This window comes from Macaca nemestrina, chromosome 13, assembly GCF_043159975.1.
Source record: "Macaca nemestrina isolate mMacNem1 chromosome 13, mMacNem.hap1, whole genome shotgun sequence".
In the NCBI taxonomy this organism is placed as follows: Eukaryota; Metazoa; Chordata; class Mammalia; order Primates; family Cercopithecidae; genus Macaca; species Macaca nemestrina.
In genome coordinates this window covers 27,236,366-27,249,479 of record NC_092137.1, presented here as the reverse complement: position 1 = coordinate 27,249,479, position 13,114 = coordinate 27,236,366, and the positions used below count along the sequence as shown (strand labels likewise).

Below are 13,114 nucleotides of genomic sequence, written 5' to 3'. Positions count from 1 at the left end.
GGGGAACTCTAGGGTGGTTTTGAGAATGCAATGGCAGCCTTAGCCACTGGAGGAGGACTAACCACTAAGAATGGGGAAGAGTCAAGGCCCGGCTTCAGACAGGCCGCAGTGCTCAGCCTTCCTTTCACCCTGATGAGTGTTCTCCCAGTGTCAGAAAGAGGGCAGAACTCTGTCAAGTCTTTGAGTCAACAGAATTGAGGAAGAAGGACTGGGACACCAGCCAGAGCCTCCAGGTAAGCTCTGGCATTAGCATGACACAGGACTCAGCACAGAGTAACATGCTCCCGCTGAGTCCCAAAGAGCCACGAGTGTGAAAATGCCGAGTGTGGGCACACAGCCCTAGCCAGAGCCCTGCCTGGTGAGGCTGCTCTTATCATTTGGGAATCTGCGCAATTTTTCTTTTTTTTTTTTTTTTTGAGACGGAGTCTCACTCTGTCACCCGGGTTGGAGTACAGTGGCCAGATCTCAGCTCACTGCAAGCTCCGCTTCCCGGGTTCACACCATTCTCCTGCCTCAGCCTCCCGAGTAGCTGGGACTACAGGTGCCCGCCACCTCGCCCAGCTAGTTTTTTGTATTTTTTTAGTAGAGACGGGGTTTCACTGTGTTAGCCAGGATGGTCTCGATCTCCTGACCTCGTGATCCGCCCATCTCGGCCTCCCAAAGTGCTGGGATTACAGGCTTGAGCCACTGCGCCCGGCCAATTTTTCTAAAAGAAAGCTCCGTTCTACGACACTCAGCATCAAGGGGCAGCTCAGCTGTTTATTAAGTCAGTAGAAAAATGACTGTACAGGTTTAAGGTGCAGGAATGAAGATAGGGCAGACTGGGCCCCAGCATCTGAGGCCCCACCCCCATGCCAGAGAGCTCCAATCCAGAGCCTGAAGTGTGGTCAGCACATGTGAGCTATCTGGATGTCCAAGAATAGGATCTAAGTGTGCTGCCCCCGTAGGGGGCACTGGAATTCCTTGCCCAGCAGCTGGGCCTAAAGAGAAGAGGCTGAGGAAGCCAGGCCCTAGAAACGGCCCAGCACGGTGGCTAACAGAGCCATGCGGATGTACATGCCATTCTCAGCCTGGCGGAAGTAGGCTGCGCGGGGGTCCGAGTCCACTTCCACGCTGCAAAAAAAAAAAAAGGAAGTTATCGTGCAGGCCACGGATGGCTTGTCCAGGACTAAGTCTCCTCCCCTCCACCAGACCCGAGGCAGTCTCCAACTCTGATGCTGCACCACCTTATCTCGTTGACACGGGGCATCGGGTGCATCACCACCATCTTCTTCTTGGCCCGGGTCATGATGTGGGGAGTGAGGATGAACTGGCCAAAGCACTGCAAGGCAGATGGGGTCCCCGTTAGTGCCTTGGGGTAGGAGTGGCTACAGAGGACACAAGTCTGGACTCCACTGTGGCCCCCTCCACACCCACATGCAGCTATGGCAACTAACGGACATGAGGTTTAATAGCTCTGACCCAGCCCTCAGCCCAGCCTTTCTGTCCTCATATCTGATGCCCTATGGCAGCAGCCCTGGCTTCTTCCTCAAGCCCAGCACTCACAGCTTCATACTCCTGGGTAGAGCCAAATCGTTCCTTCTGGATTCGAGTCATGTAAAGCACATCAGTGTCAGGCAGTGCCTCCTCAATGCTCTCGAATTCCTCCTGGAGGGTGAGGAGAGCCATGGTGGATGCAGCACTGGGCTCTGACTGCCCAACCCACGTCTCCATGGCCTCCAGGCTGGGTTGTGAGGGTCTCACCTGCTTGGTGCCGCGGGAGGCCACAAAGGCCCGCACAGTGGGTGGCATGCGCAGGCTGGGAGGTGCCACGTAGCGCAGGCTGACACGATACTGGGTGAGCAGGCAGGCCAGGGAATGTACTGTGCGTCCGTGCTTCAGGTCACCCACCATTGTGATCTAGGGGAGGAACCCAGTCACCACAGGGATCCCAGACTGGGTTCCCCCCCGCCCCCCGCTACATCATTTCCAAGCTTTTAAAAGTCCCTGGAGCAGAATGAAGGCCTCCTTGATGCAGCTGTCCTGGAGCAGGGTAACCACTTCCTGCCTCCCTCTCTAGATCGTCCCCTGGCAGGGCCCCAACCCCTGCCACCACCCTCACCGTCATGCCATTGACAGTTCCCAGCTCCTCACGGATGGTGAAGATGTCCAGCAGGGCCTGGGTGGGGTGCTCTCCGACCCCATCCCCAGCATTGATCACTGGCCTCCGGCAGTGCTTGGCGGCCAGCTGGAAAAAAGGGGAAAATCCTGTCTTTTGCAGCTCAGAGGCCCCCCAACTGTCAGTCCCACTCTTCCGGGGTCCCCTCACTCATCTGGCCCAACCTGAGACTTGCAGTCACAGAAAATGTGGGTAGAAGGGTTCTCAAGTCCCTGGGTCCAGCCTTCTTAACCCCATCTCAGTACCCAGGCTGGCCTCACCTCCACTGCTCCAGGCTGGGGGTGCCGGAGCACGACGACATCAGCATAGCAGCTCATGGTCTGCACGGAGTCAGCCAGGGATTCGCCCTTCTGGACAGACGATGTGGCTTCCGAGAAGCTGAGCACAGCACCTCCCAGCCGGGCCATGGCTGCTGCAAAGGAGCTGCTGGTCCGTGTGCTCACTTCATAGAACATGGAGGCCATGACCTTCCCCTGGGGAGAGAGCAAGGTGGAAGGTGCACGTATGTGTGTCCACCCTGGGGGAACCACAGGTGGGCACCACCACCCCAAGTGATATTTGAGGGACGCTGTGAGGACCCTTCTGCACCTAAACCTTCCCTGTGACCTGTCAGAGCCTTGACATTTCCAACACTGGTGTCACTCTGAGCTAAAGGCTCTGCCTCCAGAAAACCACATCATTAAGTGTTTGAATGAGCCGGGGAAGGAGGACATACCCTAGCTCTCTCCTGTGATTGCAGCAGCCCAGACCAGAAGACCCCACTAGTGGGGTGATGGTCTCATGCTCAGGGCCTCCCAAGCCAGCTAAATCCTGCTTTGGGGAGGGAAAACGTGGGGGGAAGATCTACAGCAGCAGAGGGATGGACTAACATAAGGGAACAGGATGGCAGGGGTAAGACCCACTCTGACCACTGTGCAGCCCTGCCCTGATGCTGCCCAAGGGCAGGCAATGGCTTGGACCCTAGCCCCGGCCCTGATCCTGACCTTCAGGATGTCGAGGCTCCGCTCCTTCTGCACCATCATACGCAGTGTGTGTGCCACATTGAACAGGTGAGACATCTAAAAAAGAGCCCAAGTTAGCTAGAAAGGTCCTAGCCCCAGTTTTCCAAATCCTCAAAGCTCTGGGTGGTCCCATCCTCCCTGCCCCAGGCACCTGATCCTTGGTGAACTGCTGGACGGACAGGATATGTTGGCCCACTAATGAGTGCAGCAGGGGTGAGGTCTGGGGGTGCAGCAGGCCAGGGGTCCCCAGGTTCTGGGGAGATGCCTGTCTAGGTACTGGTGGTGGAGGGTAGCAGGTGCCATCAGGGGTTCCCATCAGCTCTGCAGTGAGGGATGGGGCAGAAGAAGCTGGTCAGAGGGTTCCTCCTACCAAGGCCAGATCAGAGGTCCCCGAGGTGAGTGTGTGTCAGGGTGGAGTCTCACCTGGCTCAGCCACCTTCCGAGAGGACTTCTCCTTTGGCTCCTCAGCTGCAAACAGGACAAGGGGACAGATATATATTTATATATATTTATGGCTGAGGTTTGGAAAGAAATCCCATATTCCCAGGAACTCTGAATCACAGTGTATGTGTTAAACCAATTCACAACACAGTAATATAGCAGGTTAGGGGAGGGCAGGGGACTGCAGCAGCTCTGGGGACAGACAGGTGGCTTCCATGGGGCTGTGTTGTATGGGAGCAGTGGTGCCCTCCCGGGGCTCTCCCAGTTGGCAAAGGCATCCTAGGCAAGAGGAACGGCCAGACTCACACCAACCAACAACCTGGATTTACCCCACGCTCTGCTGCCCCGTGGGATCCCAGCTCCTGGGCGGAGGAACACAGCTGCCCACAACAAAAAAGGGCATGTGAGAAGTTGTGAGATGCCTGCTCACACTGGGAGACTTGTTTAGGCAAAGGATGGCACAGCAGATCAGACAAGGATAAAGGGATGGAGAGGAGGACGTGTAAGTAGAGAAAGGTGAGGCGCTGGGAAGAAGTGGATCCTGTCCCTACACAGCCTCTGAGTCACCGGAAGCCCACTCTTACCTGGCAAACCTGGGTCGGAGGCTCGATGGATTCGGGGCGGCAGATGGAAGCGGCCATCAGGAAGCCCTGGGATGCCACGGCGGGGCCTTTCAGGTGTCTGGAGGGATAACAATGGCCTAGAGTTTTTTTTTTCTTTTTCTTTTGAGATGGAGTCTCGCTCTGTCGCTCAGGCTGGAGTGCAGTGGCGTGACCTTCTGGGTTCAAACAATTCTCCTACCTCAGCCTCCCAAGTAGCTGGGATTACAGACGTGCACCACCACGCCTGGCTAAATTTTGTATTTTTAGTAGAGATGGGATTTCACCATGTTGGCTAGGCTGGTCTTAAACTCCTGACCTCAGGTGATCCGCTGCCTTGGCCTCCCAAAGTGCTGAGATTAGAGGCATGAGCCACTGCATCTGGCCAGGCCCAGCGTTTTTAAAAAGTAATTGGCCCAGCCGGGTTAAGAGATCGGACCATCCTGGCTAAAACGGTGAAACCCCATCTCTACTAAAAATACAAAAAATTAGCCGGGTGTGGTGGCACACACCTATAGTCCCAGCTACTCAGGAGGCTGAGGCAGGAGAATCACCTGAACCCAAGAGGCGGAGGTTGCAGCAAGCTGAGATCGTGCCACTGCACTCCAGCCTGGGAGACAGAGCAAGACTCTGTCTCAAAAAGAAAAAAAAAAAAAAGTAATTGACCCAACCCCACTTCAAATTCAGTCCCTCAAGAAAACCCCAACTGTTCCTGAACCACCAACAAAAATGTTCAAGTTGTTTATCCTGCCCTGGGACTAACACCTCCCAGCCCCCTAGCCCAGAAGTGTGGATACCGTGGTCATCTCACTGGTGGTAGGGGCTGAGGGTGGGAGCTGAGGAACAGCCCCCTGTGGCCACTTCCGTACATCCTGTCCATAGCCCGGGGGCACCAGAACCTGCAGGCAGAAGGCAGGGCACTCAGGAGGGAGCAGAGAGAACTCAGGTCCTAAAGGGGTAGATGTCAGCAAGGACAAAAAGCGCCTTGAGGGAGCTGTGCCCCCAACCCCTGGTCCAGGGCAGTGGTGCACATAGTGGGACAGTGTAGATGTGCTGGGTAGGGAAGAGATGAATGTGCTGTGGAAGAGGGCACTACTGAGATCAGGCAGGGGCTACTTGCGTACCTGCCCGTCGATATAGGCAACCTCCCCTCGTAGGACCACACGGCGGATGGTGCCCTTCACCTTCTGCCCTTCGAAAGGTGTCCAGTGGGCCTTGGAGAAGGGCATGTGGCTGGGGATTGTCCACTCATGCTCCAGATCCACCTGCCCAGAGGACATGGGTTATGCTAGGGAAAGGCTCCCCAGAGAACAGATCCTAGGGCTGGAGAGCTCCCCTCCTGCTCTGGGCCTCATCCCCACACCTCCACATAGGTGTCCTCCTGTGGCGGCAGGTGAAAGATGCGCCGAGGATTGTGGTGCAATCGCTGCAGTAGGTCGTCCAGGCTGAGCCGGCCCTCGCTTACAGCTGTCAGCAGTAGTGGCAGCATGGTCTCTAACCCTGGGAACCCAGGTGGGGGCCTGGACCCACACTTCTCCTCCAAGGTATGGGGAGCTGGGAGAAAGAAAGCCATTACCCTCAGGACCAATCACCTCCACGTCTGGGAAGTCACCCACACCCCAGGACTGCACTTCAACAACCTCCTTACACTCACTACCACTCCCGATGCTCATTTTTTCTGGGAACTGGAAATGAGGGCAATAGGACTGCTGCCATCTTCTGGAACCCCCACTTTTACCCATGTATTCTTTCATTTGCAGTTTTACTCACTGGCTCATTGATTATTTCAACAAGTATTTATCAGGCACCTATCACAGACCAGGCACCCTAGAGGCTAGGGTCTCATACAGATCAAGACCCTGTCCTTGTAGAGTCCTGAGGCCTGGCCTGGTTCCCATTTTCTTGCTAGGGCTGTTCCACAAGCCCCACTGGGCAGAGGAGGTACATGCTGGATTCTCTCACCATGGTCTGAGGCAAAGCAGTCAATGACAGCCATGTTCTCCCACAGGGCTTCCACATCCTGGTGGGAGCCAAGCTCAGGCCGGACCTCCCCCTTCCCAGGCCCCAGGCGCTCCAGGTCATCATGGCTTAGGAACAGGTGGTGGGGAGCCACCTCGCAGGTCACCGGCAAGCCCCGTGCCTTTGCAGCTTTAATTAGCAGGATCTGAGGAACAATGGGAAGATTCAGAAGAGGCACCATCCATATGCCCTGCCCTACACAAAGTCCCATTGGCCAACATCCCTGCTTAAAAAATGATGATGTAGACCTGCAAGGGCGCTGGCTCGAGACCCTCCTCCCACTGGCTCGAGACTCTCCTCCAGCTGTCTCCTGCCCCCAAGGACTACCCTGACCTTTGGTGTTACTAGGAAAGCAACAGAGACAGCAGGAACTCTGGTATACTCTTACCTCCTCCTTCCGTGCCACGTGACATATGTGCACTGAGCGCTGAGTGAGCTGAGCCACCATGAGGACAGCAGCCAGAGTTTGCTGCTCTGCGTGAGCCACAATGGGGAGGTGAGAGGGCCACGTCTCGAAATGCTGGGAGCAGAAAGAACTGATGAGGAAGTGTGCAGAACTTTTTTTTTTTTTTTTTTTTGAGACAGAGTCTCGCTTAGTCGCCCAGGCTGGAGTGCAGTGGCGCGATCTCGGCTCACTGCAAGCTCCGCCTCCCGGGTTCACGCCATTCTCCTGCCTCAGCCTCCCGAGTAGCTGGGACTACAGGCGCCCGCCACCTCGCCCGGCTAATTTTTTGCATTTTTAGTAGAGACGGGGTTTCACAGTGTTAGCCAGGATGGTCTCGATCTCCTGACCTTGTGATCCGCCCGCCTCGGCCTCCCAAAGTGCTGGGATTACAGGCGTGAGCCACCGCGCCCGGCCGGTGCAGAACTTTTTACTGTGCTCATCAGAGCCCAGAACCTCCAGGAGATACCCTGAATCCTCACTGCTAGGGGCCCACAAGCCAGGAGACACTGGGTGGTGGCCTCCTGCCACATGCACACTCCCTACCTCCATCCACTGGACCACGCTGTCCAGCCGCAGCTCAGAGAAGGTCTCATTGAGGTAAAGCTTCAGCCCAGCTGCAGACCCGGCCACGGTGCCCAACATTCCTGCATTTTCAGACGAGGCCCCAAGGAATAAGGCAAAGTCGCAGCGGGCGCTAGCCTCTGCCAGCTGGAGAGGATACACAGAGGTAAGGCTCATTGGCACCCATGCCCACACAGGCTAGTCTGGCACCAGTGGCCTGGGCCCATGGGGAGAGGCAGAATGAAAAGGGCTCAGGGAAGCAAGGGTGGCTGGTGGGGGCATGTGGGTCTCCAATACCAGGAAGAGAGGTGCAGTGGCTCACCTTCTGGGCCAGGGCCAGAGCAGGGGCGTCAATGATGGGGGGCCGGGTATTAGGCATAGCACACACCATGGTGATACCCCCAGCCAGGGCAGCAGCTGTGCCTGAGGCAAAGTCCTCCTTATGTGTCCCACCTGGTTCCCGCAGGTGCACATGGACATCAATCAATCCTAGGATAAAATGGAAGCAGCAAGATTACAGGAAGATTCAGAAATAGGAAGGATAAGCTGGACGCGGTGGCTCACGCCTATAATCCTAGCACTTTGGGAAGCCGCGGCAGGTGGATCACCTGAGGTCAGGAGTTCGAGACCAACCTGACCAACATGGTGAAACCCCGTCTCTACCAAAAATACAAAAATTAGCCTGGCATGGTAGCACGCGCCTGTAATCTACTTGGGAGGCTGAGGCAGGAGAATCGCTTGAACCTGGGGGGCAGAAGTTGCAGTGAGCTGATATCGCACACCACTCCCTCTCAAACAAACAAACAAACAAACAAACAAAAAGGGATCCTCAGACAGGCCACTGTGGATCAAGGAATGAAAGACTGAGAAAGATTTTGGGGTCTTCACAGTCTGTGCAGTCCAGGACAGAGTGTGGACCCCCTAGCCATCCTTCACCACACTGAGGGCCTCTATGCCAGCGGCTGCCAGTGTCCAAAAGCCAAGTTCTCCCCAAAGACTTACCCGGCAGTCGCACAAGCTTTTGGGAGGTCATACAGTCAACATGCACCTTCAAAGGAGGGGCTGGCCCGATCTGGCCTAGGGCCTGCAAGTGGAAAGCAGTCAGCTTTGATTTAAGGGAAGGGTGATTCTGGGAGTTGTAGGGAGAGACGTAGGTTTTCCCATAAACCAGGCTCTGTACTCTCTATACCCACCGTCTCTCCCTCTGTAGCCACGAAGCTTTATTACTAGCATGACTGTTCCATACTCACTCCTCCATCAACACCGGCAGTCTCTCCCTCCCAGCACGTGGGTCTAAGTTACCTCCACGAAGAGTTTGGTGCACTTGATATCGATGATTAGGGGCACAGAGAAGTCAGCGGCCAAGCGCCGGGTGCGGTAGCCCTTGGTGACAAAGGAAGACAGACGCCGGCCCCCAGCTCCACGCATGGACAGGTTAATCACCAGCTCAAAGTTTTTCTCAGCTAGCTGCTCCAGGATGCTCCGCTGTGGTGGGCACTCACCATCCACGGCCTCCTCAAAGTGCCAGTCCACAGCTGTTACCTGCCAACCAGGAGTCAAGGTCAAGGCCAAGCTGAGCCTGGCCAGGGGTCAGGAAAGCTAACCTTAAGGGAGAGGAGCTGGCCGAGGAGCCCATGATGAGGAGACTGAGGATCCATAGGGTGGGGACCGAGGGCTGCCACTATTTGATATTGGCAAAGTATATTTCTTAACGGGAAAGATATCTACACTAAGTAAATAGGTTACCAAGGACTAGGTGCAATATGAGCTCACACATGTGTACACAGAAAATTCTGGAAGGAAAAATATCAGAATAGTGGTAGAGAGACTATAAGAGACTTTTCTCTTTGCTTCCTGTGTATTCTGCTTTCTACATGGAATATAGCTTATTAGTATAATGGTAATAATAAAAGCAGGGGAATAGGAGATAATCCTTTTTTTTTTTTTTTTTTTTTTTTGAGACAGCATCTCACTGTTTCCCAGGCTGGAGTGCAATGGTGCATTCACTGCACACTCACAGCTCACTGCAGCCTCTACCTCCTGGGCTCAAGAAAGTCTCCTGCCTTAACCTCCTGAGTATCTGGGACTACAGGCATATGCCACCATGCTCAGCCCAGATAATTCTTTGGTGCAGTATTTTCACCCCCTTGGGGAAGGGCAACAGTGGGGTAGGTTGCCAGAGTTCCTGTACCTTGACTCCATGCTCAGTGTAGAAGTCAGCTGTGCCGAGACTGGCATAGAGGCTGTAGCCCAGGCTCTCCAGTAGTCGCACAGTTGGGAGTAGCTCACTTTTGTTCTGAAACCAAACAGAAGGATGAAATTGTTTTCTTCCTGTCTTCCATTTCAAGGTCAGCCCTGGCTCGGGGAGCCACGGCCCTCGGGAAGTCCACATGGATTCTGGTACCTTATAGCTGCCAATGGTCAGCAGGATATTCTTCTTGGGGATCTTAAAGCCAGTGCTTAGCATGGCCTTGAGGTATGCCTCGCAGCGGCTCTCCCCAAAGCCGGCTACCTCGCCAGTACTGGTCATTTCCACACCCAACACCACGTCAGCACCCGCCAAGCGGGAGAAGGAGAACTGAGGCACCTAAAGGAGCAGGAGGGAAGAGAGAGGGCCAACGTGTGAGGGGACCTCCTCCCTCACCAGCAGAGACGGACACGGTCCCCTGTTCTTGAGCTCATCTGAATGGCAGGGTTAGCTTGCCCTCTCTGTGTGCCCTACTGCTTTCCAAACATACTTGGGGTTGTCCCTCAGGTTCTGCTTAGGATGTGCCCTTGCAAATAAAAAACCTTACAAGCTCTGCAAATAAAAAACCTTAACCATCCTTCAAAACTCAATTCAAATAGCACCCCTTCTCTCAAGTCTTCCCAGATCACCCGTTTTGGAAGCAGCACCTCCTGTCTCTGAACTCCTGCAGCATTCTGTTTATAGGTCGAATATGTAGTTTTATCACAGCCTGTTCTATACCAAAGTTTTTTTGGGGATGCAACTTCTCTTCCCTCCTATTACCATAAAGTAAGCTCCTAAGGGACAATGACCACCTGATTACCCCCATGATCCGGCAACGCCTTGCGGTCGGTGCCTGGTTTACATGCTGATTGACAGCTCTGTGTGGTGAGTGACCTCTCTCCCGCTATTCTTCTGCTAACCCCAAGGGTTTCAATATTCCTTACCTTTACTCCCACGACTCCAGAACCAGTCATTAGCCCCACAGGTTCCACTTCTTCCCCCATGATGACCCGCGTGGCCAACGCTACTAGGTCCACGCCCAGTGTCTTGGAAACGAAGGGGAATGAGCGAGAGACCCGTACGTTGCATTCAATAACTTTCAGCTGGTCATCCTGGGGCAGAGAAGACTGGTCAGGCCTTCTGCAGGATGGCCTTGCTGACACTATCTATAGGCCTAGACTCTTCCTCTCAGTCACCAGTCTCTGGGGGAATCAGACTGAGCAGGGTTCAGGGTGACTAACTGTCATAAGCCCCAACACCATTAGCTCCAGCTATAGCCCCTTCCCTCAAGCTTCCCTGCCTACTTAGATGAAGGTAGGAGACAGTACAGGGTTTCATGGCACTGTGGCCCTTTAATTCTTTCCTTTAGCCTTATTACCTTGGCAATGAGCTGCAGATTGAAGGGTCCTGTGACCTGTAGCTCCTGGCCCACAGCATGCACAATGGCTTTGATCCGCTCCAGGGTTTTGGCAGTGATATCTTGTGGGGGGGTCACCAGCGTGGCATCACCTGAATGCACACCTGCATTCTCCACATGCTCAGAGATGGCGATGGCTGCCACCACACCATCAGAGGCCACAGCATCCACGTCAATCTCCTAGTGGGGGGACACAGACAGTGTGATGTACGGCCACTTTCTTCTCCCACTTACTCTAGGATTGTCTCTTCCTTTACCAAGCCCCACAGAGCCCACTGTTCCCAGCCCTGGTGCCTATGATTCTGCTGGACCAGAGAAGGAAGTCTCCTCCAGGGCTGGCAGCATGCCCTGAGAGACTTCGCTGTCTGCAGCCTCCCACCTTAGCCTCCTGGATGAACTTGGAGATGACCACAGGATGCTCTTTGGAGACGGCTGCTGCGCTGCTCAGAAAGCGCTCCAGGTCCCCATCCGTGTAGGCCACATTCATAGCAGCACCACTCAGCACATAGGAGGGGCGCACCACACAGGGGTACCCCACGGTCTGGCAGAACTGGCGAGCAGACTACAGGAGGCAGGGAGCTTAGCTGGGTTGTTCACACTCACCCCCAAGAATCATCCAGCCTCCAGGTATCCCACCAGGTCCCAGCCCACCTCAAGGTCACTGAGCTCCCTCCACTGAGGCTGGCTGATACCAATGGTGTCAAGGAGCCGGGAAAACTTGAAACGGTTCTCAGCTGAGTCGATGGCTTCAGGGGAGGTACCCAGCACCCGGCACTGCTGCCGATGCAAAGCCATGGCCATGTTGTTGGGCAGCTGTCCACCCATGGATAGGATCACACCTTCAGGGTTCTCGAGCTCATAGATGTCCATCACCACCTACAGTGCAGGGGAAGAAACAAGCGGTGGCAGCAAAAGAGGGCAGGAATCTGAGCCTTCCTGCTCACTGCTTCCCTCAGCCCCCACCAAGTTTAAAAGAATCTTAGGTCAGCCAGCTGTTCGACTCGACCCTGGCCACCCAAGCTACCAGGAAGCCCCCATTCCCCCTCACCTCAAAAGAGATCTCATCAAAGTAGAGTCGATCACACATGTCATAGTCGGTGCTGACTGTCTCTGGGTTATAGTTCACCATGATGGTCTTATACCCCATCTGCAAGAGGGAGGGGAAGGGTACTTAGCAGTCAGGAAAATCATGGAGAAACTAAGCCAAAGCCCCTACTTCAGAGAGTGCCAGCACAGCTTCCTCTGAAAGAGCTGTACAGGACCCCTGCCTTGGGAGGGAAGGAGGTACAAAGTGTTGGGGAAGAGATTCATGCACCATGTGGGGCATGAGAGATGGCCTAAAAGGACCCCCGCCCCAAAGCTCTATGACCAAAGTAAGTGATGGCAATTAATAGGAAATGCCAGGATCAGTGCCAAGCAATTGCTAGAGATAAACAAAACAGCAAAGAAACTGGAATGAAAATGAACTCTCTGACCTTTCGGAGCTGCTGGATGCAGCCTACAGCACACCAGTCAAATTCAACACTGGAGCCAATACGGTAGACGCCAGAGCCAAGGACTAAGACATGAGGTGTTCGAAAGGTGAGGTCGTGGGTGGTGCCCCAGTATGTTAGGTACAGGTAATTTGTCTGGGCTGGCCATTCAGCTGCAACTGTGTCAATCTGTTTCACTGCCGGACAGATCCCCAGTTCCTGACGCAGCTTGCGAACAGCCAGCTCTGTGCTAAAATAGAAGAAGGGTCTGAAACACAGGCCCAGGGAGTAGGGTACAGACTGATAGACGGTTGAGACCCCAGGGCAGGGATGAGAGAAAATGTCCTTGGAACCAAGGTCAGAAGCCTCTAAAGCTCCCCACACTCTCCTTCCTCCTTCCCAAGGGTCCCTCACTGATACAAAGGTTCTGCCCCACATTTCTCAGCCGGAAGCTCTCATTGCCATCTCTGACCTCAGAACTGCAAGGGCAATCTGCTTGTCTGAGAAGCCAAGACACTTGGCCTGTTGCAGCAGGTCTGGGGGCAAAGGCTGTCCACGGTGTTGTTCTAGCAGCTGGGCATGTGTGATGATACGCTTCATTCGGTGCAGGAACCAGCGGTCGATGCGTGTGAGCTCATACAGGCGGTCCACCGAATAACCAGACCACAGAGCAGCTGCCACCACAAAAATCCGCTTATCTGTTGGAGTCTCCAACTCCTGATAGAAAGAGGGTAGACAGAGGGAAGCTACCGCCAGCCCATCTAAAAGCCT

General features: G+C 54.5%; 1 protein-coding gene across 2 annotated transcripts in view; it reads right to left on the bottom strand.

Annotated features, from left to right (window-relative positions):
- Positions 1 to 733: 733 nt before the first annotated feature.
- LOC105479760 (carbamoyl-phosphate synthetase 2, aspartate transcarbamylase, and dihydroorotase) overlaps positions 734 to 13,114 on the bottom strand; it is a 29,204-nt gene continuing 16,823 nt past the window's right edge. Inside the window, exons 17-45 of one of the 2 annotated variants that reach the window (XM_011737992.3) lie at positions 12,816 to 13,060; positions 12,347 to 12,593; positions 11,920 to 12,018; positions 11,523 to 11,747; positions 11,251 to 11,433; positions 10,833 to 11,051; positions 10,399 to 10,566; positions 9,629 to 9,811; positions 9,416 to 9,520; positions 8,527 to 8,766; positions 8,227 to 8,308; positions 7,547 to 7,713; positions 7,207 to 7,371; positions 6,607 to 6,738; positions 6,162 to 6,363; positions 5,563 to 5,753; positions 5,324 to 5,464; positions 4,997 to 5,098; positions 4,185 to 4,281; positions 3,930 to 3,980; positions 3,583 to 3,627; positions 3,311 to 3,480; positions 3,142 to 3,216; positions 2,419 to 2,631; positions 2,102 to 2,227; positions 1,744 to 1,899; positions 1,546 to 1,647; positions 1,227 to 1,321; positions 734 to 1,113 (exon numbers count right to left, since the gene is read on the bottom strand). In XM_011737992.3, the coding sequence (XP_011736294.2) occupies positions 1,011 to 1,113; positions 1,227 to 1,321; positions 1,546 to 1,647; positions 1,744 to 1,899; positions 2,102 to 2,227; positions 2,419 to 2,631; positions 3,142 to 3,216; positions 3,311 to 3,480; positions 3,583 to 3,627; positions 3,930 to 3,980; positions 4,185 to 4,281; positions 4,997 to 5,098; positions 5,324 to 5,464; positions 5,563 to 5,753; positions 6,162 to 6,363; positions 6,607 to 6,738; positions 7,207 to 7,371; positions 7,547 to 7,713; positions 8,227 to 8,308; positions 8,527 to 8,766; positions 9,416 to 9,520; positions 9,629 to 9,811; positions 10,399 to 10,566; positions 10,833 to 11,051; positions 11,251 to 11,433; positions 11,523 to 11,747; positions 11,920 to 12,018; positions 12,347 to 12,593; positions 12,816 to 13,060 (4,329 nt within the window). In that variant the 3' untranslated portion in view covers positions 734 to 1,010. The remainder of the gene's footprint in view (positions 1,114 to 1,226; positions 1,322 to 1,545; positions 1,648 to 1,743; positions 1,900 to 2,101; positions 2,228 to 2,418; positions 2,632 to 3,141; positions 3,217 to 3,310; positions 3,481 to 3,582; positions 3,628 to 3,929; positions 3,981 to 4,184; positions 4,282 to 4,996; positions 5,099 to 5,323; positions 5,465 to 5,562; positions 5,754 to 6,161; positions 6,364 to 6,606; positions 6,739 to 7,206; positions 7,372 to 7,546; positions 7,714 to 8,226; positions 8,309 to 8,526; positions 8,767 to 9,415; positions 9,521 to 9,628; positions 9,812 to 10,398; positions 10,567 to 10,832; positions 11,052 to 11,250; positions 11,434 to 11,522; positions 11,748 to 11,919; positions 12,019 to 12,346; positions 12,594 to 12,815; positions 13,061 to 13,114) is intronic. The other variant, XM_011737994.3, reaches the window with a different exon arrangement.